Here is a 25,720-nt window from a genome sequence, read left to right as displayed (position 1 = left end):
TAAATGTGTTGTCACCAAGTGTTCTTTTGTAAAGAAATCTCACATTGTTTTGAATGTCATCTTTGTATATTACAATTACAAATAAGGTGTCAACAAGTTCTCTCCCTTTTTTCAAAGCTGTACTTATTAAAAGCTACCACCAATGTCTTCTTTTCTGTGAAGACTCTGCTGACTCCTTCAGTCAGAATTAATGTTCTTTAACATTATTTGGACTTTATAATATAATTACTTATTGTTTATGTAGCCTATTCTGCTTTAATAGATTATAAATTCATGTTCTACTTATCTCTGCATATGTCCTTGGTATAGTTAATGACACAGAGGAAGGGCTTCATAAATACATACTCTGTATGATTAATACTTTTAGAAGCATGTGCTGGGGTTAGGTTAACACTGAGGGGCTGCTATAGTTAGATTTATGGAGGCTCTTGGTTCTATGGTTGAGGAAGGTCCAAAAAGCTCAGGTTGATATTTATGGTATGCCTTATTGCTTTTCTTTAATATTATAATGTTAGACTAAAGAATCAAATTATTAATTTCCTCAACTTACATCTTCTCACTATTTGATACAGCTACACCCACTGAATATATCACATAAAGAAGGGACATTGTATTTTCCCCTGTCATTAGACTAAAATCTCTTGTAATTTTAATCTCTATTGAATTCTCACAACCATGGAACTCCACACATCAGGGGATTAGCTGGCTGAATGACTGATACAACTATTCAATATGTCAATGAACCTGGGAGAAGAGGCCAGTATGCGGAAGACTTATATCACTTTCCCCATCTCTGGCTTTCATGTATCTGATCTTATTTCCTTTGTTTTTAAATATCAAATGTCCCAAATGTCTTTTTAAATATCAGGTTCCAATGTGACCTGAGAAAATAATCCAAGAGACATTTTTGGCCAGTGAGTACCATTCCTTTAGCTGCACTACTCTAGGCCCTGTCTATGGGCTGAAGACACATCTGACACAGAGACACCAAGGATCCCCACTCCTACTTTCCTACACTAAAAGCTGGGAGGTCCCTCAAACTCAGTTGTTCCTTGTCCACCAATAAGTAGTAGACATATCCCACCATATCCCAATCATGCAGTTTTCCATCTTTCCTTCTGGAAGGACAGCCTAAAGAGAATTGGATTTATTTTGTACTTTAACTTGGAGTGTACTTTTTGTGCCTTAAATATACTGGGAAAAAGACTAGAGAATAGGGACTTCCCTGGTGGTCCAGTGGCTAAGACTCCGTGCTCCCAATGTAGGGGGCTCGGGTTCTATCTCTGGTCAGGGAACTAGATCCCACATGCTGTGACTAAGAGTTTGCATACTGCAACTAAAGATCCCACATGCTACAACTAAGACCTGGCACAACCAAAAAAAAAAAAAAAAAGAAGACGACTAGGGAATATACTTGAATGTTTCATACAGATGAAATTAATAATAGGATATACGGCCATATTTATATTTTGATAGGAATTTCAAACATAACAAATTTAATATACAAGTAGAAAAAGTCTACAGGTCCTAAATGCTTGTGTTTTACATCATTTTGACTTAACATAGTGCTTCTATGGGAATAAGGTCAGGTAGAATTTGTTTTCCCTTTGTCACAGGAGATACTATTAGTGCAATTCACTTAATTCCTTAGAGGAAACTGAGTATTCATTAAGTCTCCCCAAGCAAGAAACTGTGCATGGCAAACTAAAGTTCCGTAGACCATAAATAAGTTACTCTGAGGGAAACAGGTGCCTTTCAGATTGTATCATACATTAATCTGAGGGAAATGTGTATCTTTTTCACGTGGTTGTTTCATGATATGCATACCCCTCATCTTTCAAATGTTTTCTCTGATTTGAGTTTTTGTAAAAGCAGCATACCTTTTCTCATTAACCCTGACAGGTTATTTTTACAAAAGTTAATAGAAAATAGGAGGTTAAATGGAAAGCATTGTCCTTGCATCTTTGCTTCTTTGACCAAAAATTAAATGGTGGTATAAAGGTCACTCAAGGAGTAATATAATAAAAATAAATATAAAAATAAATAAACAGTGTAAAGAGCAGGAACATCCGAAGGCCAAGCCCCCATTAAGATGGTACCTGAGAAGTTCCCCCCAAAGCTAAGTTCTCGGTTCTGTGTAACTGATGGCAAAGCATCATTACATGTATGATGAATTTTCTGCCTTATTCCTACTCAGATCAGACCTGGCTGTCCTTATGAAAAACATAAAGACAGGCATGTCATATTGCCACTAAAGAAACTACTTCTCCCCAGAAGGCTCTTTTTTATACTCACCACTTTGCTATAGAGGGGTGGGCTCCCAAGGGTTATTCTTGAGCTAGATATTCAATGACTTCTCTGGTTAAAGATCTTGCCCCCTTCCAGAATACTTTCTGCTTTTGTGCATGGGCTTGAACCTAAGGATAAAAAAATTTTCTCATTGTACACGTAAAGGATTCTGATGAGGTTAAATAACTTGCCTAAGATCACAGAGCTAGTAAGCGGTACACTCTAGATATAAATTCTTGCAGTCTGACCACTACACTTACTGCTCCTTTACAAACAGGCCCAATTGGTTTGGAAATCATTGCTAATAGCTAAAACCTCAGCATTCAGTTAAAAAGAAAATTTCCAATGGAGTTAGGAGACAGACAAATATCACAGTCTCAAGAGCAGATCTTTGAAGAAGAAAAACAGAAAGACACTGCTTTAGCCCCAGTAAAGAAAGGACATAAAATCTTGATTTGCTTCTATCCCTTCCCATACTTGGAAGCTCAGGATTCAGCATTTTTATAACATAATATTGGATTACCCCTTTCCCACTTGCTGGCCTGCATATCCAAGCTGTGTCTTCAGACTCTCCTGCACAACCACTGCCTCTTAGCTGGATGATTCTCCTGTATCTAAGTACAAAGCTCTCCCGTTCCAATAGGGTCAGGAACTACTCCATCACCAGCAGTTCCAGGATCTGCTCCTTGGTGTGCATCTCTGGCTTCAGCCAGTAATGACAAAGTTCAAAATCTGTGAGGTCCAGGGACCTCCTGGTAGCAGAACTGCCTGAAACGCTAGGGGCAGAACTTCTGGTGAGAAGGATGCACCTTCCCAGGCAACCTAGGCCTCTCCCAAGCATGTGCTTCTTTTCCACTTTCACTATGTGCAAACCCTCCTGCTCCTAGTAACATGAACTACAGAAGTCAGGGTTACACCAAACTTTTGATATCTTGGGCTATGATGGCTCAAGACAAAGTTCACTTGACTTAGGGTACAGAGTCAAGGTGAAGGCTCTCCTGGGCTCTGGGGGATAGGAACATATTGTAAACAGAACAAAATTACCTGGGCGGCCAAGAATTTACATAAGCTTGTTAACTTTATGAGATAAAATAGTGACAAACCAAGCCTAACAGTTTAGGGACAAACTGTTGCGAAGGCTGCGGAGACAGGTATGTCTTTGCCTGGCAGCAAACGCCAGGGAAATCCAGCCCACCCTGCTTCCCCTGCGCCAACGAAGTCACACTCCGCATGCGCTATGGGGGTCTCGTGGGTGTTTGGGCGCACCTGGCAGCCGCAGCTGCGCACGGAGAGCGGGGCGTCGCCCCCACCCACGCCCCCCAAACTCGACTCTAGCATCTGCCCTCTCTTTACAACCCACTCAGGAACCCCGGTTCTTCACCCCGAAGCCAGAAAACGGCCGGCTCTGCTCTAGAGAAAAGAGGGAGAAGCGCTGGAGTGTGACCCGACACGTGCACACAAGTATACAGCTGGACAAGTCACCTAGGATCTCGGTCCCGGAGACTGTACTTCCGGGGTTTGTACAGGAACTTGGAAGGTCTGAGCATCTCTATGATCTCGCCGGCGCCCCACTGGTGGTTACCAGGCGCTCCCTCCTCACCCGGGCCGCCCTGCCGCCGGCCTCTCCAGGCCGCCTTGCAGAGCTTCTGCAGACCCAGACTCCTCTAGAGAGCAGCCTGGCGCCCTCTCGGTGTTTGTGAGTCGACCACTGCACCCAGGAAATGTACGTCGGAAAACAGTAGCATAAAGGACGCCAGACTTGGAGTCAAGAAATTTTAAAGCCTTGCACTAGGTCACTTTAAACAAGTCACTCACTTTCTCTGTTCCAAGGACCAAAGTCAATTATATCGACAGGTCAGATTTATTATAAAACGTGTGGATGGATAACGAAATGAACCCAGGGAAGTTTTTCCAACCTGTTTAGCTCACCAACCAAGTTTTATGCTTTCTAAGGGGCACTGGGCGAGTCAGGTTGAGATTTCCCTGATGCCATTCTTGGGTTTGTTCCTGTATACTGTTACCTCCGAAGTGCTTTGAATGTCTTTTAAATGGACTCTAACATGGAAGGCATACTTAAGCAAATAAGACACAATTTTGATGTAAACAGCCCAGAGAAACAAGTCTTGATATAACCTACTACTCTACACAGCACCCTTTAAAAGGAATTGCACATAACACCCCTGTGCAATATCAGTGACACGTGTGGTGTTAACAGCTTCTTCTGCTTTTTTCTATATATCTGTGATGGTTAAATTTTATATGTAAACCTGGCTTGCCTACGGTGCCCAGTTGTTTTAGCACAAGTGTAGATGTTGCTGTGAAGGTATTTTATAGATGGGATAAACATCTTCAATCTGTTGACTTGAAGCAAAGGATATTACCCTCCATAATGGGTGGGCTTCATCCAATCAGCTGAAGCCCTTGAGACAAAACTGATATCCCCAAGAGGGAATTTTGCCTTAAAACTGTAACACAGAAATCCTGCCTGAGTTCACCTGCCAGCCTGCTCTGCATATTTTGGACTGAGTAGCCCCCAATCATCTGAGCCAATTCCTTTTTTTTTTTTTAAAAGAATAATATATACTGTTTCTCTTAGAATCTCGACTAATAACCAAAATCCTATTCATCTGTAAAGTCCCACAAATGCCCACCTTCTTTATATACTTTCCCAATTCTCCCAGGCAGAACTGTTTTTGATTTGTTCATTTATCCTTGTTTTGTATTGTAAATTTTCTTTCTTGAATTGTAAATTCACCATTGAATCCGTGTTTTATTTACCTTTTTAAATACCCTTAAAATGCATGACACATATGTACGCAATAACCGTTCTTTAAACACATATCTTCAGAAATGTATACTAGCCAAGTCACTGTGGAGAGACCTGTTATATTTACTTTTGTAAACACATGCCTAACTCTAAGGTTAGCAAGTCCACAAAGGTAACATTATCGACACTTATGCATGTTTTCATTATTTTTATTTAAACTAAATCAAGAAATACAAGTATCCCCTGCTTTTTGAAAATTTGCTTTACGCCTCTTCGCCTTTACAAATAAAGACCTACATTAGTACCTGTTTTCACTAACTGAAAGAAAGCCGAAGAGGATTTTGTTTGCCAAAAAAGGGTGAAAAGCGAAAATAGCGTTCAACATTTGTTTTGCAGCCAGCCTTGTAGAGAGGTATCGTGCAAATCAAGCAGCAAGAGTGGCACCACCAAGCTCCTTCCCTGGGAACTACACTCAGCATCTCAGCATTAAGCCACTATAGCTTTGAACTGTGTCTGTGAGCATCTGTGCTTTATCTCGATTTTGTGCATTCGTTAGCAAAATGTGTCCTAAGGTAACTGCCTCTTTGCTTTATGTCATTTCGGCATACAAAAAGTTTCATAGTAATGCTTCACTTTCAGGTAGCAGGGGAAACCTGTATCCTACTTTTCAAATTTCTCAATTTATGGTTTTCCATTTTTTGCAAACAACCTATCAAAAAGTCAAGGATGACTTCACCTTGTTTCTATTTAGTTTACTCTGCTATTAAATAAAACCCTCCTCTGAAGTAGTCATTCTCCAGATAAGCAAATTCAAATGTTTCCAGGGCTCAGACACATAATGAAGCTGGAGTGTGGGACATGGAAAGAACTGGAAGGTAAGAGGTCTGGCCCAGTGATGCCAGATCTTATTTTTTTCAAAATAATATGGAAATCCCATTTCTGCATAAAATTTCTAAGTTTTTTTAAGGTGACAGCTAATTCAATTCCTAAAAACAATGAATGAGCTACACAAATGTCTGCAAATGTATCTGATGCCAGTTTTCATCTCTGGCATAGTTCCCACTGCCAGCAAAGCTCAGTTCATCAGCACATTTCACAGGAGATTTCATCCACTTGGTTGAAAATTCCTCAAATGTACAAGTATTCTGTGAAAGTCTGCATTTTAAATTTCAAGGTGTCTCACTTCAGGGAGATTTAATGTTCTATCCACTTCTCTTTTATTTTTGTCATAGGTATTTCCCTCTGACCTGTAGATGTCAACCTCTAAGGTATTTCCTACCTGAGCCTTGAAACAAGGCAAAACAAAGTAAGTGATGGCACTAAGGATGAACAATTAGCACCTCCAGAGTTTTCCGGGTTGGTATTTATTTATACTGTCCCTATAAAAGTATGAATATAGTGAAATACCCCACTTTTATACACTTTCTACCTTATAAACTTTCTAGTTTCTCAAATCCTCCTAATAGTGAAAAGTCTATTTCTTTCAGAGTAGAAGACAACACCAATGCTTTTCAGACTGTCTATTCCAAAGGTTGAAAAGATAAACTAAAGCATAATGAGGACATAGGTATCCAGACGATAACAGTGGACAGTGAGGGAGCTGAGCTTGAGATCTCTACTGGTTTTTAGCATAAGAAAGTCAGAAAGATGTAGGAGAAGCATTATAGACTCTGCTACCTGATGTCTCTTCAATCCCACTACCAATATGGGATCAAGTCCAACTGGCATGCTGGATGGTCAAAGGTATTTCTGGGATTTTTTCCTAGAGATAAACTGGAGGAGGAATGTGTATCACTGAGATTCAAAAAGAAAAAGAAAAAAAAAAGAGTACATATGAATAAACAGCACTCTTGAGGGCACAGATATACATTATAACTCTTTCCTAAAAACTACATCTTTTTTCTAAGTTGACAAAGTGAGAAGCAAGGCCTAAAACTTCCTGTGCTGCCTTGACATCTTTGAGCCTCACAGGGACCCAAAAGCCTAACCATCGGTTCCTCTGCTCTTGCTATATATGCCTCCCACCCAGCAGGAAGTGACCCCACTTGGCTCGTTCCCCATCAGCTGGACTAGCTACACTCCTCAACCTACTGGGTTTCACCTCCTTGCCTGCCCATGAAATTATTCAAACAAGCCAATCACATCCTCCCAAGGAAACCAGACATCACCCCATCTTATTACTACAAAGCCTGTATCCCAAAGCTCCTATTTGTTCCCTCTGCTCCCAAGTGGCCCTCCTCCCCTAGGCTATGAGTATAAGCGGCTAATTAACTGCTGTCGATCCCATCTGTCCAGTGTCGGGTGTCATGTGTTTGGCCATCTTCCAAATCCTAGGGTAGGACTTCTTCCCTCACCAACAGGGTGAAGAGAAGGCAAACAAAACAGCAAGCTATGTCGTTGAGTAGTCACTTTTAAGTGTAACTTACCTAGCTTACCCCTCATTTATATAATTTTAACAACAGCATCACTTTCCCTGTTCATCCTGCTAAGTTCTCCTTTGCATAGTATACAGTAGTAGTAACAGTCTCAGTGATCTTCTGTTCAAAATCTGAGAGCCACTGAATCATCAGGCTATTCAGGGTATGTGATGGTAGTGACTTCAAGGAGCAAAAGTGCTTAAGGACCAAAGGAGAAGGACCAAAAGAATGGGAGAAAGAAATAGCAGCATCCACAACAGACTCAGGCCAAAATGTGAATGGTCTGCTCCATTGACAAGCTACCAGCTTCTTTCAATCTGTTGGATGATATCAGAATCTCTTCTAGTTTGGCTACTTAGAATAACAATGGAGACACCACATCCCTAATTTCTTGAATTTATTACACAGTGATTGGGTCTGTATTCAGCATAGCTTTCTAAAGTGTTCAGTAAGGCCTGATTTATGATTAAAGGCCTCTTACAATTAGGATACAGAAACAGACTTCTGCCCTCTGTGGATCCTCTGATGACGAACAAGGCTTGACCTCTGAATGAAGGCTCGTCCACATTCCTCACACTGATAGGGCTTCTCCCCAGTGTGGATCCTCAGGTGCTGAGTGAGGCTGGTGCTCCCTCGGAAAGCTTTCCCACATTCCTTACACATATACGGTTTCTCTCCAGTGTGACTTCTCTGATGTTCCACGAGTCCTGACCTCTGAGTGAAGGCCCTCTCGCACTCATTACATTTGAAGGGTTTCTCTCCAGTATGGATCCTCAGATGTCCAATAAGGTGTGAACTTTGACTAAAGAATTTACCGCACTCTTTACATCCATAAGGTCTTTTCCCAGTATGGATCCTCTGATGAAGAACCAGGCCTGTGTTTTGACTGAAGGCTTTCCCACATTCATTACACTGATAGCGTTTTATTTTATTATGAATTTCCTGGTGTGAAAGAAGGGCTGATTTATAGCTGACTGCTTTTCCACATTGATTGCATTTATAAGGTTTCTCTCCAGTGTGAATTCTCCAATGTCGAACAAGCCCTGAGCTCTGAGCAAAGGCCTTTCCACACTCCTTACATTTGTGTCGTTTTACTCTCATGGGGTTGACCTTTTGCTGTTCTGATTTACCCCTATATAGAAAAGTTTCTCCACACTTTGGATCCTGGAAAGCAACCAATGATTTCCTTTCTGCAGAAATCTGCTTTGGAGCAAATTCACCAGTCATATTCCTGGTCTCAGCTCCTGCTGAAAGAGCAAGTCGATTATTTAAGTGCCACATGTCCCACATAAACGTTTGGAAGTAAGATTAGTAATAATAATTGATAACATTATGAATGCTTATTAATATCAAGGATTGTGCTAAATAAGCAAGAACTATCATCCTAATGGTTTTTGATACTCACTGCACCTATGAGTCATAGAGAATAAAAATAAATAAATAAAACACGTTTGGGCCCCAGCCCAGATCTAAAAACTCAGAATGGCAGGAAAGAAATGTAAATTTCCCAAGAGTCTTCAAAGGGCCCCCAATGAACATACCTTCTAGCATTCATCCTTTGTGTAGTCCACCCCCCTCCCACACAGGGTCTAGGCTGGCCTGTGGCTTGCTTTATCCAACAGAATATGGTGAAAGTGATGATACGTCAGTTCAAGGATTAAGACTTTAAAAAGATGCTTTTGAGATCCCTGAGTTACCATGTAAGAAGTCCAGTTACCCCACTAAAGAGTGAGAGAATGAGATAACCTGAGGCCCATGCATCTCAGAATCTTGCTAAGCCCAGTTTTCTAGCCATCTCCTGCTGAAGTATGAGAAGCGAGTGAAGTATCTCGAGCATCACAGTCCAGGCAAGCCCCCCGATAACTACAGCTTAAATTGATATCATGTACAGTAGAAGAACCATCCTGTTTATCCCAGTCAATCCAGAGAACTGTGAGAGATAATATAATGGTTGTTCCTTTTAGCCACTAAGTTTTGGAGTGGTTTGTTACATGGAAATGGGATAGCTAAAACACCAAGTGATCACCCAATATTTGCTGATGCTCACAGCAACACAATGAGCTGGGTAATAGATATAGCAACTGAAACACAGAAATTAAATAATTGGTCTGTGGTCACATGACTATTAAGTGATAAATCCTGGCCTGGAACTCAGGTTTATCTGAATTCAAAGACCGCGCTCTTTATTTTTACTATAAAAAGAATAGATACTCATGGTAAAAATTTCAACAGTACAAAAGGTATAAAAGTAAAAAGTCCAAATCCCAATTCATCTTTCTCCATCACCCTGTGCCCTTTTACTTTCCCTAGAGGTAATCACTATAACATTGTTGCCTACATAATAAGTTTTCTACTTTACTCCAGTGGCTATCAATCTCTCACTGCATTTAAAGGAATTTTTTTCCTCCAATATTTTCACACAAGAGCCAAAAGACTTTTACATAAAGACATCCACTGATGCAGTGTTTAAAATAACAAAAAGAGGGAATTCCCTGGCAGTCCAGTGGTTAGGACTCCATGCTTTCACTGCTGAGGGTGCAGGTTCAATCCCTGGTAGGGGAACTAAGATCTCAGAAGCCACATGGCACGACCAAATATATAAATAAATAAAATAATGAAAATACTGGAAACAGCTTAAATGCACATCAGTAGGAGACTATTAACTATTATACATGTATGCAACAGAAAACTAAACATCAAAAAGAATAAAATAACTCTACTGATAAGAATAACATTATTTCTGCATGTTTTCTCTAGGCCACAAACATCGACTGCAACTGAATGAAGGAACTGAGATTGTGGTACCCACTGATTTAACTAGAATGTAAGTTGCATGAGGGCAGAGACTTTGGCCTTCTTGTTCACCTCTATATCCCCAATGCTTAGAATACTGCTGGACACATAGTTGATGTTCAATAAATATTTGGTGCATGAATGAATATTCTCATTAGGTAAAAAAAAAAGCAAAATGCAAAGTGGTGTGTATAATATGTATGTTAAAATGTATCCAGGATTTGTTTTAAGTAGGTATGGTAAAACACGCAGACATGGAAAGGACTATACGAAGAAAGAAATTTTTTACACTCGTAGATCCCAAGGAACAGAAGACGTAGTCTGCCATGCAGGGCTGCATGGGAAAGCACCACGATCGATCAGGAGGCAGAAGGGGAAGAGGGGAGAGCATGGCCTAGAGCCTTTATTGGAGTTTCCCCAGGAGGGAATGGATAAGGCAGGGTAGGTATGCTAAGTAAGCTTAGGATGGATAATTTGAATACTTTTGGCACACTCTGGGCTATAGGGATGGTCCCTAGTTCTCTGGTATCTGACCCTGGAGTGATTTAGGGCAGGGGGAATATTGGCTTGGTGTGTGAAGGTTTGATAAAGGAGATGGTTGGGGGACTGGGCTCCATATTGGCTGGACTGTATATGAAAGGCCCACTTGCAGGGGAGTCCTTTGCTGTCTCTAGGAATTAGCTAGCCCTGGGAAGGCCAGTCTGTCCATGATCAAGGCCCCAAATGCCAGAGCATCAAGAATATAAAAAAATTTTTTAATATAGTCAATACGTCAGGATACAATTTTCCCTAAAAAGTGGGGAGAGGCTTGAACATACAAGAAAAATTTTAGAAGTATATACTGGAGAATGTTAACAGTGGTTAACTCTTCGGAATGGAACTTTTATTTTCATTTCATATTTTTCTATACTACTTGGATTTTTAAAATATAAGCTACCACTATTGTTCTATAGTAGCTAATTAAAACATATAGCACTAGGGCCCACTATAGTAAATCTATGGTAGATCTGGGTACCTGTATTGTTAAAACGGTTCCATAATGATTTGGACTCACAGTTAGAATTGTAAACCACTATCATAACCCAATTAAAAAATACCACATATCCCAATGCAAAATTAAATCAACTCTAGATATGCTCACTTTGTAAATAACCTTCTGGTGTTAAACTTATTCTGCTATTCTAGATACCACTTTTTTCACCAGAAATACTGCTTCCTAGCAGACGCTATACTCAGTGCTTCCAAAAGATCACAAAAGATTCACATTTTAAAGCTTACCATTCTCTTGCAGAGGAAAATGCTCCCAAGGATCACACTTCAGCTGGATGTTAAGTGACTGCTTTGCGAGGCTTACAGGTCCTACTTCCTTCCACAGCACTTCTTGTTTGTAATGTGCACTGGCTTGGACCTAAGGACATACAAGAAGAGCTGGGTTCATGAGAGGATCAGCAATAGTTAACTAAACCTCAAAGTTTGATTAAACATAAAATTTCCTATGGGTACAGAAAGCAGAATGATGAAGAAACGAGTGTCTTAATCAGTTCACAAAAGCAGCAGAGCTTTAAAGGGAAAACAGAGGATAATGCGTCAGCCCAGAAAATAATGGTCATAAAATCCTCTTGCTTACCCACGCCCACTCTCTTTGCTGGTAGACCCCTGGGGTTCTCATAAATGAACAATAGATTACCCTTTTCCCACCTGTTGTCCTTCGTCTCCAAGTTCTGTCTCCAGATTTTCCAGCACAGTCACCACTTCCTCTCCACTCCCTGGATGATACTCCCATACCCTGGCCTGCAGCTCCTCGGGCAGGATGGTCAGGAACTGCTCCAGCACCAGCAGCTCCAGGATCTGCTCCTTGGTGTGCATCTCAGGCCGCAGCCACTTTTGGCAGAGCTCCCGGAGCCGGCTCAGAGCCTCTCGAGGTCCAGGGGCCGCCTGGTAACGGAACTGCCTGAAGCACTGGCGGAAAAGTTCCTGATAAGGGTGCACATTCCCTACTTGGCGAGGCTTCTGCTCCCAAGCATGGTTCTCCTCTTCCTCTACCTTCACGATTCTCAGTCCCTCCTGCTCCTCTCGAGTGTGCACCACAGGAATCAAGGCTGCATGTTCTCTCAACTTGGTGGACATCTTAGAGTGCAATGGCTCAGGATAGGATTCACTTGTCTTACATACCAGGAATCAGGAAGAACCTTAGGATAAGAGCACTCCTGTGGGAGGAGAACACACTTAAAACAGCAGAATAACTACAGAAGTCAACAACCTATGTCATTAATAATGAAGACTCATTGCCAAGGTGATGTTCCTGAGTAGCGCAACATTAGGAGGATAATATTCCTGAGATCCGTGAAAATAGATCAGAATTACTGAGAAAGGGCACTTGGCTGCTGATATGCAGAAAAGTGCTACATAAATATTAGCATTATTGTGGGAAATAAGGCCACATTCTCAGACTTTAAAGACTTTTTAGTTTATAAGAACTACATTACAGGAAGAAAAAAAGCACATGAGCCAAGGCTGGCGACCACCATAGCTCATTTACCAAGGCTTTCTTTCATGTATACTCATCATCTACCACCCCTTCATAGAACTGCTTCAGCAGGGCAGGATGGGTCTTGGGACACTCCTGTAGAGGGAAAAGGAGGCTTCCTGATCCTTAGCAAGGTAAGGGAAGATGGATCTTGCCACACTTTAGTAAACTTACTATGACAATATACACGAGCCGAGTCATAGTTATTTTTCCAGTAAAACTTTTACGACATTTAAAGGAATCAAACTACTTATACAGAGGAGTAATATACTACAGCTCCATAAACTGGTTATAGTGTTCGTTCAGGGAATAAAGGATTAAGCACCTAACCCTCAGTTGAGGCATTTCCCTCTCCCACCACAACCCCCCACCCCGCCTCCATCGTGTATTAAAGAATGAGAATTAAGCAAAATCTGAGTGGTTTATGCTATACTATAAAATCAAAATAACAGCGACAAATCCAAACCGAACAGTAGAGAGACAAATCGTCACTGAGCTCGTTACCAAGCATTGTGTGCACGTGCTGGGGGGAGAACAGGACACGCAAGCCGCAAAGACCTCTTCCCCGTCCCACCTCTGGGCCGTGGGACAACAGAGATGGGGCGTTCTGCGCTTGGCTGGGGAGAAGCCCGACCGCTCACCCGCAGCTCTGGGGATGACTGGCGCTCCCTGGAGACTAGCCCTGGCAGGTAGTTAAGGCAAAATCTTAAGCCACCATCCCGCCGGGCCAACCAGGAACCCAAAACGGCCGAGAAAAAGGCGCCCAGGACCACGAGGCCACTTCCGGTGCCCGCCTAGGAATCCGGAGGCGCGGTCCTCTCTATGATCAACCTTACTACTCCGCCGGCTTTACTGCCTTCACCAGGTTCGGCCAGGGCGGGAGGAGCGCTTCATTCCGGCATTTGGATTTTTATTCCCCTCTTTTTCACCCCCTGCCTTCTCCTGAGGAAATCTGAGCCAGTCGATAAAGTTCAAATCACCCACAAGGTTGCTGAGACTTGCCACACTCCAGGAGTTAGCTCAGAGCCCTTTTTGTTGTGTATTTATTATTGATGAGTGAAAGTTCTTTTTACATTCTGGATATGAGCTCTTTGTAATATGAACACCAGATATCGGCTCCCACTTCCCTTTTTACTCCCAACCGATGTCTTTTTGCTGAAAAATAGCTTTAAAAAAACCTAATAGACTTTATTTTTAAAGAGTAGTTTTAGGTTTACAGAAAAAATGGAGCAGAAAGTATAGACTTCCCACATGGCCCCTCCAAACCCCCTCCCCGGCTACACAAAAACCGTATTATTAACATCTTTCATTAGTGCGGTATCTTTGGTTACAATCAGTGAGCCAATATTGATAAAGTATTATTAGCTAAAGTCCATAGTTTATATTAAGGTTAATATAAACTGTGTAATACATTCTATGGCCTTAGAAAACATAACATGCATCAACCATTACAAGCATCATACTAAACAGTTTCACAGCCCTAAAAATCCCCTATGCTCCACCCATTCATCATTCCCACACTCCAACCCCTATAACCCCCAGCAACCACTGATCTTTTTATGTCTCCATCGTTTTGCCTGTTCCACAATGTCATGTAGTTGGAACCAGAGTTTGTAGCCTTTTCAGATTGGCCTCTTCACTTAGCAAAAGCATATAACATTCATTTCTCCATGGATTTTCATAGCATAATAGTTCATTTCTTTTTATTGCTGAGTATTCTATTGTCTGGATGTACCACAGTTTATCCGCTCACTTACTGAAGGAAATCTTTCTTGTTTCCAAGTTTTATCAGTTATGAATAAAGCTGCTATGAACATCCTTGTGCAGGTTTTGTGTGGACATAAGTTTTTGATTCATTTGGATAAATACCAAGGAATGCAATTGCTGAATCATATGGTAAGAGTATGTTTACTTTTGTAAGAAACTGCTAAACTGTTTTCTGAAGTGGCTGTACCATTTTGCATTCCCACAAAGAATGTATGAGAGTTCCTGTTGCTCCACATCTTCATCAGCATTTGGAGTTGTCACTGTTTAGCAATTTAGCTATTCTAATAGGTGTGTAGTGGTATCTCCTTGTTTTAATTTACAATTCCCTAATGACATATGATGTGGAGCATCTCTTCATATGATTATTTACCATCTGTATATCTTCTCTGGTGAGGTGTCTATGCAGATCTTTTGCCCATTTAAAAAACTGAGTTGTTTGTTTTCTTATTGTTGAGTTTTAGGAGTTCTTTGTATATTTCAGATAACAGTCCTTCTTTAAAAAAATTCATTTTATTAAAGGATAGTTGATTTACAATGTTGTGTTTAGTTTCAGGTGTACAGCTCAGTGACTAAGTTATATACATATCCATAAAAAAGAATATATATATATATATATGTTCTTTTTTCTTATTATTTATTTTTATTTATTTATTTATTTGGCTGCACTGGATCTTAGTTGTGGCACGCAGGATCTTTTAGTTGCGGCATGCGGGATCTAGTTCCCTGACCAGGGATTGAACCCAGGCCCCCTGCATCGGAGCATTGAGTCTTAACCACTGGACCACAAGGGAATTCCCTATATGTTCTTTTTCAGATTCTTTTCCCTTATAGGTTATTACAAAATACTGAGTATAGTTCCCTGTTATACAGTAGGTCCTTGTTGGCTATCTATTTTATATATAGTAGTGTGTATGTGTTAATCCCAACCTCCTAATTTATCCCTCCCCCTCCTTCCCCTTTGGTAAGCATAAGTTTGTTTTCTATGTCTGTGAGTCTATTTCTGTTATGTAAATAAGTTCATTTGTATCTCTCTCTTTTTTTAGATTCCATATATAAGCAATATCATATGATATTTGTCTTTCTCTGTCTTACTTCACTTAGTATGATAATCTCTAGGTACAACCATGTTGCTGCAAATGGCATTATTTCATTTACTCTTTTTTATGACTGAGTAATATCCCACTGTATATACATACCACAACTTCTTTATCCATTCCTCTGTCAATGTGCGTTTAGGTTGCTTCCATGTCTTGGCTATTGTAAGGAGTGCTGCTATGAACATTGGGGTGCATGTATCTTTTCGAATTATAGTTTTCTCCAGATATAGGCACAGGAGTGGAATTGCAGGATCATATGGTAACTCTATTTTTAGATTTTTAAGGAATTTTCATACTGTTTTCCAAAGTGGCTGTACCAATTTACATTCCCACCAACAGTGTAGGAGGGTTCCTTTTCCTCCACACCATCTCCAGCATTTATTATTTGTATACTTTTTAAAAATTACCAATCTACCTTTTTATTGTTTATTTATTTGGCTGCGCCAGGTCTTACTTGCGGCATGCGGATTCTTAATTGTGGTGTGCATGTGGAATCTAGTTCCCAGACCAAGGATCGAACCCAGGGCCCCTGCACTGGGAGCATGGAGTCTTACCCACTGGACCACCAGGGAAATCCCTGTATATTTTAAAAATAAAAAAATTATTTATTTATTTGGCTGGGTCAGGTCTTAGTTGCGGCAAGAGTGATCTTTGTTGCTATATGTGGGATCTTTGTTGCAGCATGTGGGATCTGTTTTTTTAGTTGCGGCATGTGGGATCTTTAGTTGCAGCATGCAGGCTTTTAGCTGAGGCATACAGGATCTAGTTCCCTGCCCAGGGATTGAACCCAGGCCCCCTGCATTGGGATCATGGAGTCCTAACCACTGGACAACCAGGGAAGTCCCTATTTGTATACTTTTTGATGATGGTCATTCTGACAAGAGTAAGGTGATACCTCATTGTAGTTTTGATTTGAATTTCTCTAATAATTAGTTGATGTTGCACATTTTTTTCATGTGCCTGTTGGCCTGTGTGTCTTCTTTGGAGAAATGTCAATTTAGGTCTTCTGCCCACTTTTCAATTGGGTTTTTTTTGTTGTTGTTGTTATTGAGTTGTATGAGCTGTTTGTACATTTTGGAAATTAAGCCCTTGTCTGTCACATCATTTGGAAATATTTTCTCCCATTCTGTAGGTTGTCTTTTCATTTTGTTTATGGTTTCCTTTGCTATGTAAAAAAAGCTTATACATTTGATTAGGTCCCATTTGTTTACTTTTGCTTTTATTTCTATCGCCTTGGGAGACTGACTTAAGAAAACATTGCTACGATTTATGTCAGAGAATGTTTTGTCTAGGTTCTCTTGTAGGAGCTTTACGGTATCATGTCTTATATTTAAGTCTTTAAGCCATTTTGAGTTTATTTTTGTGTATGGTGTGAGTCAGTGTTCTAAATTCAATGATTTACATGTGGCTGTCCAGCTTTGCCAACACCACTTGCTGAAGAGACTGTCTTTTCCCCATTGTATATTCTTGCCTCCTTTGTCAAAGATTAATTGACTGTAGGTGTGTGGGTTTACTTCTGGGCTATTTGCATTAAGTCTTCCAGTATAATGTTGAATGGAAGTGAGAAGAGACATCTTTGTCCTACTCCTCATCTTAGCAGGAAAGCATCTAGTTTTTTTTACCATTAAGTATGATGTTAGCTGTAGTTTTGGTAGATTTTTTTTTTTGAAGCTACTGCTTATCTTTTATTATTATTATTTATTTATTTATTTTTGGCTGTGTTGGGTTTTCATTGCTGCACATGGGCTTTCTCTAGTTGTGGTGAGTGGGGGCTACTCTTCGTTGTGGTGTATGGGCTTCTCGTTGCAGTGGCTGCTCTTGTTGTGGAGCATGCGCTCTAGGCGCGCTGGCTTCACTAGTTGTGGCTCACGGGCTCTAGAGTGCAGGTTCAGTAGTTGTGGCACGTGGGCTCAGTTGCTCTGCGGCATGTGGGATCTTTCCGGACCAGGGCTCGAACCTGTGTCCCCTGCATTGGCAGGTGGATTATTAACCACTGTGCCACCAGGGAAGTCTTTGGTAGATGTTCTTTATCAAGTTGAGGAAGTTCCTCTCCATCCCTAGTTTGCTGAGAATTTTTATTATGAAAGGGTGTTAGATTTTGTCAAATGCTTTTTCTGCACCTATTGATATGATTATATATTTTTTCTTCTTTAGCCTATTGATGTGATGGATTACATTAACTGATTTTTAAATGGTGAACCAACCTTGCATACCTGGGATAAATCCCACTTGGTCATGTTGTATAATTCTTTTTATACATTGTTGGATTCAATTTACTAATATTTTGTTGCATATTTTTGCATCTATTCATGAAATATATTGGTCTGTAGTTTTCCTTTCAAGTAATGTCTTTGTATAGTTTTGGTATTGGGGTAATTCTAGCCTTACAGAATGAATTAGGAAGGATTCCCTCTGCCTCTATTATCTGTTAAGAAATAATATTTATAAAATTTCTACTGAAATGTTGGGTAGAATTTACCAGTGAACCCACCTGCACTGGTGCTGTTTTGGAAGATTATTAATTATTGATTCAATTTCTTTAATAGATAAAGGCCAATCAGATGATCTACTTATCCTTGTTGGGGTTTTGGTAGATTGTGCCTGTGATTATTGTGATTTATAATAAGAGAAATATATTTGGTCTTTCTCCTCATTCCTGGTACTAGGCTCCTAAAAACCTTGGAATTTCCTCAATGTTGAGATCTTTTATGTTAATGGGGTGACTTTTGGAAAGCATCTAAGGATTGGGGCTTTGTTGTCAGTGGAGCTAACCACGTGTCTAAATTAAATTTTAGGAAGTTCTTATGTATTTAAATATCGTGTCTGGCTTTGGTTTTGTTAATTTCTCCTGCAACCCTAATTACAAATATTTTAGATTTGTATTCTCTGTCTCTTACCCTTTTCCTATATAATCCATCCTTTTTGTCCTTTTTGTGCTTCATTCATTTTCTTCTCAACTATGTAGTTCACTCATTTTTTCTTCAGCTGTTTCATCTGCTGCTATATGCATCCACAAATTCTTTGTTTTTGTTTTTCAATTTCAGAATTTCCATTTAGTTCTTTTCATTGTTCCCCATTTTTTGTTAAAATTCTTATCTTTCATTTCTCAACATTGTACGTATTATTTTAAAATCTGTGCCCAGTAACTCAAATTCTGAATTCCCAGTAGAAATGTTTCTACTCTCAATTGCTTCTGTTGACTTTTCTTTGCATTATTTGTCTTCTCTTGTGCCTAGTTTAAAAAAAGTTTTCACAAAATTGTTTGTAAAAATAACTTGAGAGCTAATAGACTATTACGTCCTTACAGAGAGGATTTCCTGGTACCTGAGGACACTAGCATTATGGAATCACTTAAATCCAACTGTAGAAATTGAGAAATTCAAAAGCTGAGCTGCAGCCCCCTGGGTGAGCCTGTCTGTGTGTGGTTCACGCTTATTTTTAGAGTGTGGTCATCTGGGGTCCCACACACCAAAGGGAAGTAATTTACCAGCACTAACCCTCACCTTGGCAGTCCCCAGAATCCAATTTTGGTGTCTCCAGGCCAATGTCAGGACCTATGCACTCGGTACACTCCCTTTCTGGGATGATGTTCTTAGGTAGAAGGGAAAAACCTTTAATTTTCCCCTTTATCCACAACATGGTCTGATATGTAGCTTTTAATCACACTGTATTTTATTTTTTCAGTATTTTTAAAAGTATTTATTTTTGGCTGTGCCAGGTCCTAGTTGCAGCATGCAGGATCTTTGTTGTGGCATGTGGGGTCTTTTAGTTGCAGCACGTGGGCTTCTTAGTTGCGGCATGCGAACACTTAGGTGTGCCATGTGGGATCTAGTTCCCTGACCAGGGACTGAACCCAGGCCCCCTGCATTTGGAGCACAGAGTCTTATCCTCTGGACTACCAGGTAAGTCCCTAACCACAGTGTATTTTAAATAGTAGAATCAGTTTGCTTCAACAGACCCTGAGAAGTCAGGCATTATTCTTGAAATTGAAGTTTCTTTATTCTATCTTGGAGATTCACCTCACCCCATCCTCATCAGATGAGAGGGTGCCTGGCTGATTGGGATATCTGCTGCTCTTAGGAACCCACACAGAAAAGGTGATATCATGATCATGTAAGGCACCAGATAGATCTCTTAGTTCCCAAGGAACAGGAACCATTACCTGCTAGTAAAATTGACATAGTGCCTAACCTATGACCCAGCAATTTCATTCCTGCATATGTTTTCCAGAAAAACTCTCAAAGGTGTTCAGACCAAGACTTTATAATAAGGAGTTGGTTAAAAGCCTAAATGTATAAAATTGAAAGTAAGGCCACACACAGACCAATGATTATGATGCACCATGAAATGAGTTTGTAATCAATCCCCACTGAGCACCCAAGGTCATTTCTTGACCAGGTCTCGGAAGAGGGCAGATCCTATAGCAAACGATTAGAGATCCCTCTTCAGGCTGAATAGATACCAACCCATAAACAGAGCCCTTCAAGCAGTCATTCAACAGCATGTGTCACAAGCCTTCTCTGCGTCAGTCAATACTTTATATATTGGAGACCCAAAGATGAATGAGGTAAATACGGTCTGTGTTCAGCATATCACATGTACACATGGCCCACCCACATTTCACCATCTTTTTTTTTTTTAACAAAGGATAGGAAATTTTGTGAAATGATTTACCAAAACACAGATATTTGCTGCATTTCCCAGATATACTAACACGATAAAAAGGGATCACTAATCATTAGAGAAATGCAAATCAAAACTATAATGAGGTATCACCTCACACAGGTCAGAATGGCCATCATAAAAAAATCTACAAACAATAAATGCTGGAGGGGGTGTGGAGAAAAGGGAACCCTCTTGCACTGTTGGTGGGAATGTAAATTGATACAGCCTCTATGGAGAACAGTATGGAGGTTCCTTAAGAAACGAAAAGTAGAACTACCATACGACCCAGCAATCCCACTACTGGGCATATACCCTGAGAAAACTGTAATACAAAAAGAGTCGTGTACCACAATGTTCATTGCAGCACTATTTACAATAGCCAGGACATGGAAGCAACCTAAGTGTCCATTGACAGATGAATGGATAAAGAAGATGTGGCACATATATACAATGGAATATTACTCAGCCATAAAAAGAAACAAAATTGAATTATTTGTAGTGAGGTGGATGGACCTAGAGTCTGTCATACAGAGTGACGTTAAGTCAGAAGAGAAAAACAAATACCGTATGCTAACACATACATACAGAATCTAAAAAAAAAAACCGGTTCTGACGAACCTAGGGGCAGGACAGGAATAAAGACGCAGACGTAGAGAACGGAGTTGAGGACACAGGGAGGGGGAAGGGTAAGCTGGGACGAAGTGAGAGAGTGGCATGGACATATATACACCACCAAATATATACACCACCAAGATAGCTAGCTAGTGGGAAACAGCAGCACAGCACAGTGAGATCAGCTCGGTGCTTTGTGACCACCTAGAGGGGTGGGAAGGGAGGATGGGAGGGAGACAGAGGGAGGGGATATGGGGATATATGTATACATATAGCTGACTCACTTTGTTATACAGCAGAAACTAACACACCATTGTAAAGCAATTATACTCCAATAAAGATGTTTAAAAAAAAAAAGTAAAAGGGTGTAAGTCTGGTAGAGGCGTATACCCGTTGCATCCCAGGAATCAATGTCAAAATCATTCTTAGAAAAAGTATTTAATTAGCATCATGAATTCCAAACAAAAAATAAATGTTATAAATAATATTTGGATTATCCAAGGTTGTGGTTAGTTTTAAAGACATCCCCCTACTCTCTCTACATTTACTGTAGAAAATGAAAAGCTAACTGTGCCAAAGACAGTTAAATATCCACTGAGATCTGTCACAGGAATCTGTTTTAATTCAGCTTTACCCAAAGTGACCTGACAAAGTCTCTCTGGTAATACTTGTCTAACTGCATAAAATGATGCCAGTTAAAGTGATTTTTTGCAATTGGGTTTTTTCTTAGTGGTGACATTTGATGTTGAAAAGTTCTATGTTATACCTCTACCACATATTTGACTACTGAGGTTCATTTTTGTTGTGTATCCTCTGATGTTTAGTAAGAGATGAGTTCAAGAGATTTTCCCACACCTGTCCCAGTCATAAGGCTTCTCTCCAGTGTGGATCCTGATGTTTGATAAGATCTGAACTTTTTTTTTCTTTCTTTCTTTTTGATGGGGGTGGGGGGCAGTTAAAGTGTGGAGTCCTACTGGACTGCCAGGGAATTCCTGATAAGATATGAACTTTGACTGAAGGCTTTCCTACATTATTTACCCTTAAAGAGCCTTCCCCCACAAGGAATCTTTGCTACACTTTAAGAGTTGAGCTAACGCTGAAAGCGTCCCCACAGTGGTCATACATACATAGCGTTTTGTTCCAGTATGGATTTTCCAATGTATAAGATTGAGCTTTTAAGTGAAGGCCTTCCCACATTTTAATATTTATGGAGTTTCTCTCTAGCATGGGTTTTCTGGTAATTAAGTGCTGGCTTCCAAACGAAGGCCTTCCCCCACTCACTACATTCATAATGGTGCTTTGCATTGTGGGTTCTTTGGCGGGTGACCAGACTCGAAACAAATGAATCCTACAGTATTATACTCTTTACACCAATAAGTTTTCTCTTCAGTATGGCTTCTCTGATGTTTAGCAATGCTATCAGAGAACTTAAAGGCTTTGCCACATTCGTGACATAGATAAGGTTCCTGTCCAAAATGAATTTGCTTATGTTCAATGAGACTTGACCTCACAGAGAAGGCTTCTGACACTGAAGATATCCCCAAGGGTTCTCTGATGTCTAAGATCACTCCAGTGTCTGAAGGTTTTGCCACATTCTTTATTCTCATGAAACTCTTTTCAGGATGGCTTCTCTGTTGTTTATTGAGACTTGGGATTACACTGAAGGTCGTTCCTGGTTGAGGATCTATAGGGCTTTAAGTTTGGATGTGCTGGTGCTTGGTCAGGGATGCTGGTGTACCAGGGTTTGTCTTATGAGGGAGGGATACTTTTGGTTTGGTGACTTCCACTCGCTTTACGAGTGGCTGCTTCTTTTATTACAGTTGAAGTTGGAAATTGTGCACAAGCTGAATGCAGAATTTCCCATGCCCACAGCATCGACAGGACTGAACTTCAGGGTGAATTCTCCCAGGTATCTTAGGCCTCTTTATCGGAGTGATATTCTCCATGGCTTGAGGCAATGTAAGTTGTGCGTCCTCAAAGGAGCTCCTCTCTCACTTGGGTAAATTATTCAGAAGTCCATGAACTTGTCCAGTGTGGAGCCCCTGATGATGTTCCCACTTAGTCTTCTGAACATCTCCCTTGTTTGTTAGACTTCTTCTGGAAAACTCTGCTTTGAAACAGACTCCTTATCTAAGGCCAGGAGTCACCATCTGAAAGAACAGGTTGATCATGAAATTAGCATCTTTTCCCCAGAGGCAGAAAGAGGGAGTCAAATGTAACATACATGAGAGTAGCCTACAGAGAGAAACTACATAAAACACAACTCTTTATGTGTGAAAGTTCTAAGTAAGAATACATACTTGCTTTTCCATTACTTTCTGCTCTTATCTTTAGTAATTTCTTCCTTCTGCTTTCTTGGGTTTATTTTCCTGTGCTTTAAGTTCTCAAAAGGAATGTTTAGAGCATTTTTTTTCACCTTTGTTTCTTTTCTAAATATAGCATCTATACTTTTAAATGAAATAATTTACCCTAAGGAGCCTGAAAAAGTACCGGGAACAGAATAGGTCTAAATAAATGGAAGCTACTCATTATTAGTATCATCACTAATGTAAAGCAGGAGAAGTAAAACAGAAAGGACTGGTGAGGAGACTCATTTGTGCAAAAGCTCCATAACAATATATAAAGTAGCAGATTAAAGAAGAGGTCATCACATAACAAAGCATTTTACTATCTATTTGGAGAGATGATAAAAACCTCAAAGCTGTAAGGTGTATCAGAGACTATCTAGCCTGTCTCCTTATTTTTAAGGATGTAAAACTGAGGCCCAGCTAGGTGGCATTAGCCTAGGTAACAGGATTACTTAGAGGTAAAGATAGGTTGAGACCAAGGGCTCTTGAATTTCACCTTTAAAGTTTTTACCAGCATAACACACTGGCCCACTGTGGTGCATAAACAACCTTCAGATCAAAACTTTCATAATATAGCATAGTGGTTAAGAGAAAACATCGTCAAGTTGAACTTCTGGTTTCAATTCCTGGCTCTGCCATTTCCTAGCTGTCTCTGTTCCTCAATATTTTTAGCTGTAAAATGGGAATATAGTAGTATATATCTCATTTCATTATTTTTTATTGAGAAAAATACACATGTAAGGTACTCAGAAAAAGCCCCAGCATAGGAAGCATTCCAAAAATATTGACCAATATGGTAGATCCACTATCTCAATGGTAAATTATATTACTTTTCTTAGTTATTCACTGTCCTCTTTGTAAGCTTTATTTTTCTCCACCCTATGGATAGTAAGCTTGGTGATTTGAACTGCTTTGACTAACGAAACGTAAGTGGAAATGACATATGCTCCTCCTGAATAGATGCTTTAAAAGCCATCATGTGGTCCTACCACTGTTTTTCTTTTGCCATAACAGCAGCATATTCAAGGTAGGAGCATTCTTCTAGCCTGGATTCTAGAGTGGTGAGAATGTGTTGCATTAGTCAGTTAACACAGGCAAAAATGAAAGTAACAGCCAAGCCTTTAATCACTTACTGCAATAGCATTAGCAAGAGAGGCCCAACAACAAAGAAGTGCTGGCTCCTGCAGTGTGTTATTCTTATCCATGCAACAGTGCCAGGCAGGGGTCAGCTGAATCAGCACAGGTGTGGGGACTGTGTCACTGCCAACACAGCACCAAACAAAAGGCTCCAGTCATTTTCTGGACCTGGAGGCCAGGGGAAGAAAGAGGGGAAAGGCTAGGATTGTAAAAGTACTAGTGCTGAGTCAGAGTGGAGAAAAGTGTCTTGCCTTATCAGGGTGAGAGAATCTTGAAGAGTTACTCGGGCAAGACCCCCAGTAAAAAGGGCCCCAAAAGGAGGTGCCTGGGCTAAGAGTACAGATATGCCTAAAAGCATGGCTGGCCAGGCGGTCTGAGTCTTTGACTGCAACTCCCTTCAGAGACTGCATGCGCTGGCTGTGCCTCAAAGCCTTGTGTAGGAGGGTAGCTTTACACCCATGAGGGACAAAGCCTTTGTAACTGCCTATGGTCAGGTCTGAAAAATCATACACATTGAAAACTTCCTTCTCCTCCCCCAGATGCACCATGATTTTCACGTTATTCCCACTGTACCTTCCTTCATTCCTTTTCACGTGGCTGAAGAACTCATTCTTTCTTCAAGATTTCATCCTCCTTCAAAGCTTTTCCAACCTTCTCATAAGTACTTGTTACACTTACAATGAAAAGCATTCGGTATAAATCCAATGGCTTTATCACTGTAATTATTATTTTCTATCTACTCCTTTCTCCCTGTCCGCAAATAGACTGTAAGTCTCTGGAGAGTAGGGTGCTTTTTTCATTTACCTTTGTATTCCTAGTAACTGACACAAGGCCCAACCTAAAATAGATAATCATTAATACCTTAATCTGAGCTTATAAGGAATAACCATGTTACATATATCCTGATATCCTAACACTCAATTCTTCAGTAAATGAAATTTCTTTTCCCAGAATGTCTGTTCCTTCAAAGTTTTCAAAATACTCACCACTTACTGCTTAGGAATCACAGTTGTGCTGGTCTGGGTGGGATATGGCATCACTTCAGTGCTGATCCCAGAAGGGTGTGCTCCACCCAGACGACTCTGCCTGCAAACCACCATCCTATGAACAAACCAAGACAGCTGGGCCCAAAGAGGTAAATACTGAAAACAATGGCGATAACAACATAGACAGGGGGTGACAGGGAAGTCTCTCCAGAGCAGAGCAGGGGGAAACCACAGTGTCCTTCAATTGCCAAAGACAGGAAAAAGTAGGGCAAAGAATTAACACCTTCAACCCAGCATAGCACAGTCAACTTCCTG

The 25,720-nt window shown here is 40.4% G+C and overlaps 2 protein-coding genes across 2 annotated transcripts in view; both read right to left on the bottom strand.

Moving 5' to 3' along the window:
* Window positions 1–7,779: 7,779 nt before the first annotated feature.
* On the bottom strand, window positions 7,780–13,525 carry LOC113616213 (zinc finger and SCAN domain-containing protein 31-like). The gene is made up of 4 exons (XM_027099559.1): window positions 13,435–13,525; window positions 11,965–12,473; window positions 11,545–11,674; window positions 7,780–8,720 (listed from the first exon to the last, which is right to left on the bottom strand). The coding sequence occupies exons 2-4, from the start codon at window positions 12,391–12,393 to the stop codon at window positions 7,957–7,959; spliced, it is 1,323 nt and encodes a 440-aa protein (XP_026955360.1). The 5' UTR covers window positions 12,394–12,473; window positions 13,435–13,525; the 3' UTR covers window positions 7,780–7,956.
* A 7,831-nt stretch (window positions 13,526–21,356) lies between these two features.
* ZKSCAN8 (zinc finger with KRAB and SCAN domains 8) overlaps window positions 21,357–25,720 on the bottom strand; it is a 34,281-nt gene continuing 29,917 nt past the window's right edge. The window contains exons 8-9 of the mRNA XM_027099592.1: window positions 25,406–25,520; window positions 21,357–23,084 (exon numbers count right to left, since the gene is read on the bottom strand). The gene's annotated coding sequence lies outside the window, so the exon portion shown is untranslated. The remainder of the gene's footprint in view (window positions 23,085–25,405; window positions 25,521–25,720) is intronic.

Source organism: Aethalodelphis obliquidens, unplaced genomic scaffold (genome assembly GCF_003676395.1).
Source record: "Aethalodelphis obliquidens isolate GAN/ISIS:26980383/991018 unplaced genomic scaffold, ASM367639v1 scaffold133, whole genome shotgun sequence".
NCBI lineage: Eukaryota > Metazoa > Chordata > Mammalia > Artiodactyla > Delphinidae > Aethalodelphis > Aethalodelphis obliquidens.
The sequence above is the reverse complement of the archived record's forward strand: the minus strand, read 5'-3'. Positions and strand labels throughout refer to the sequence as shown.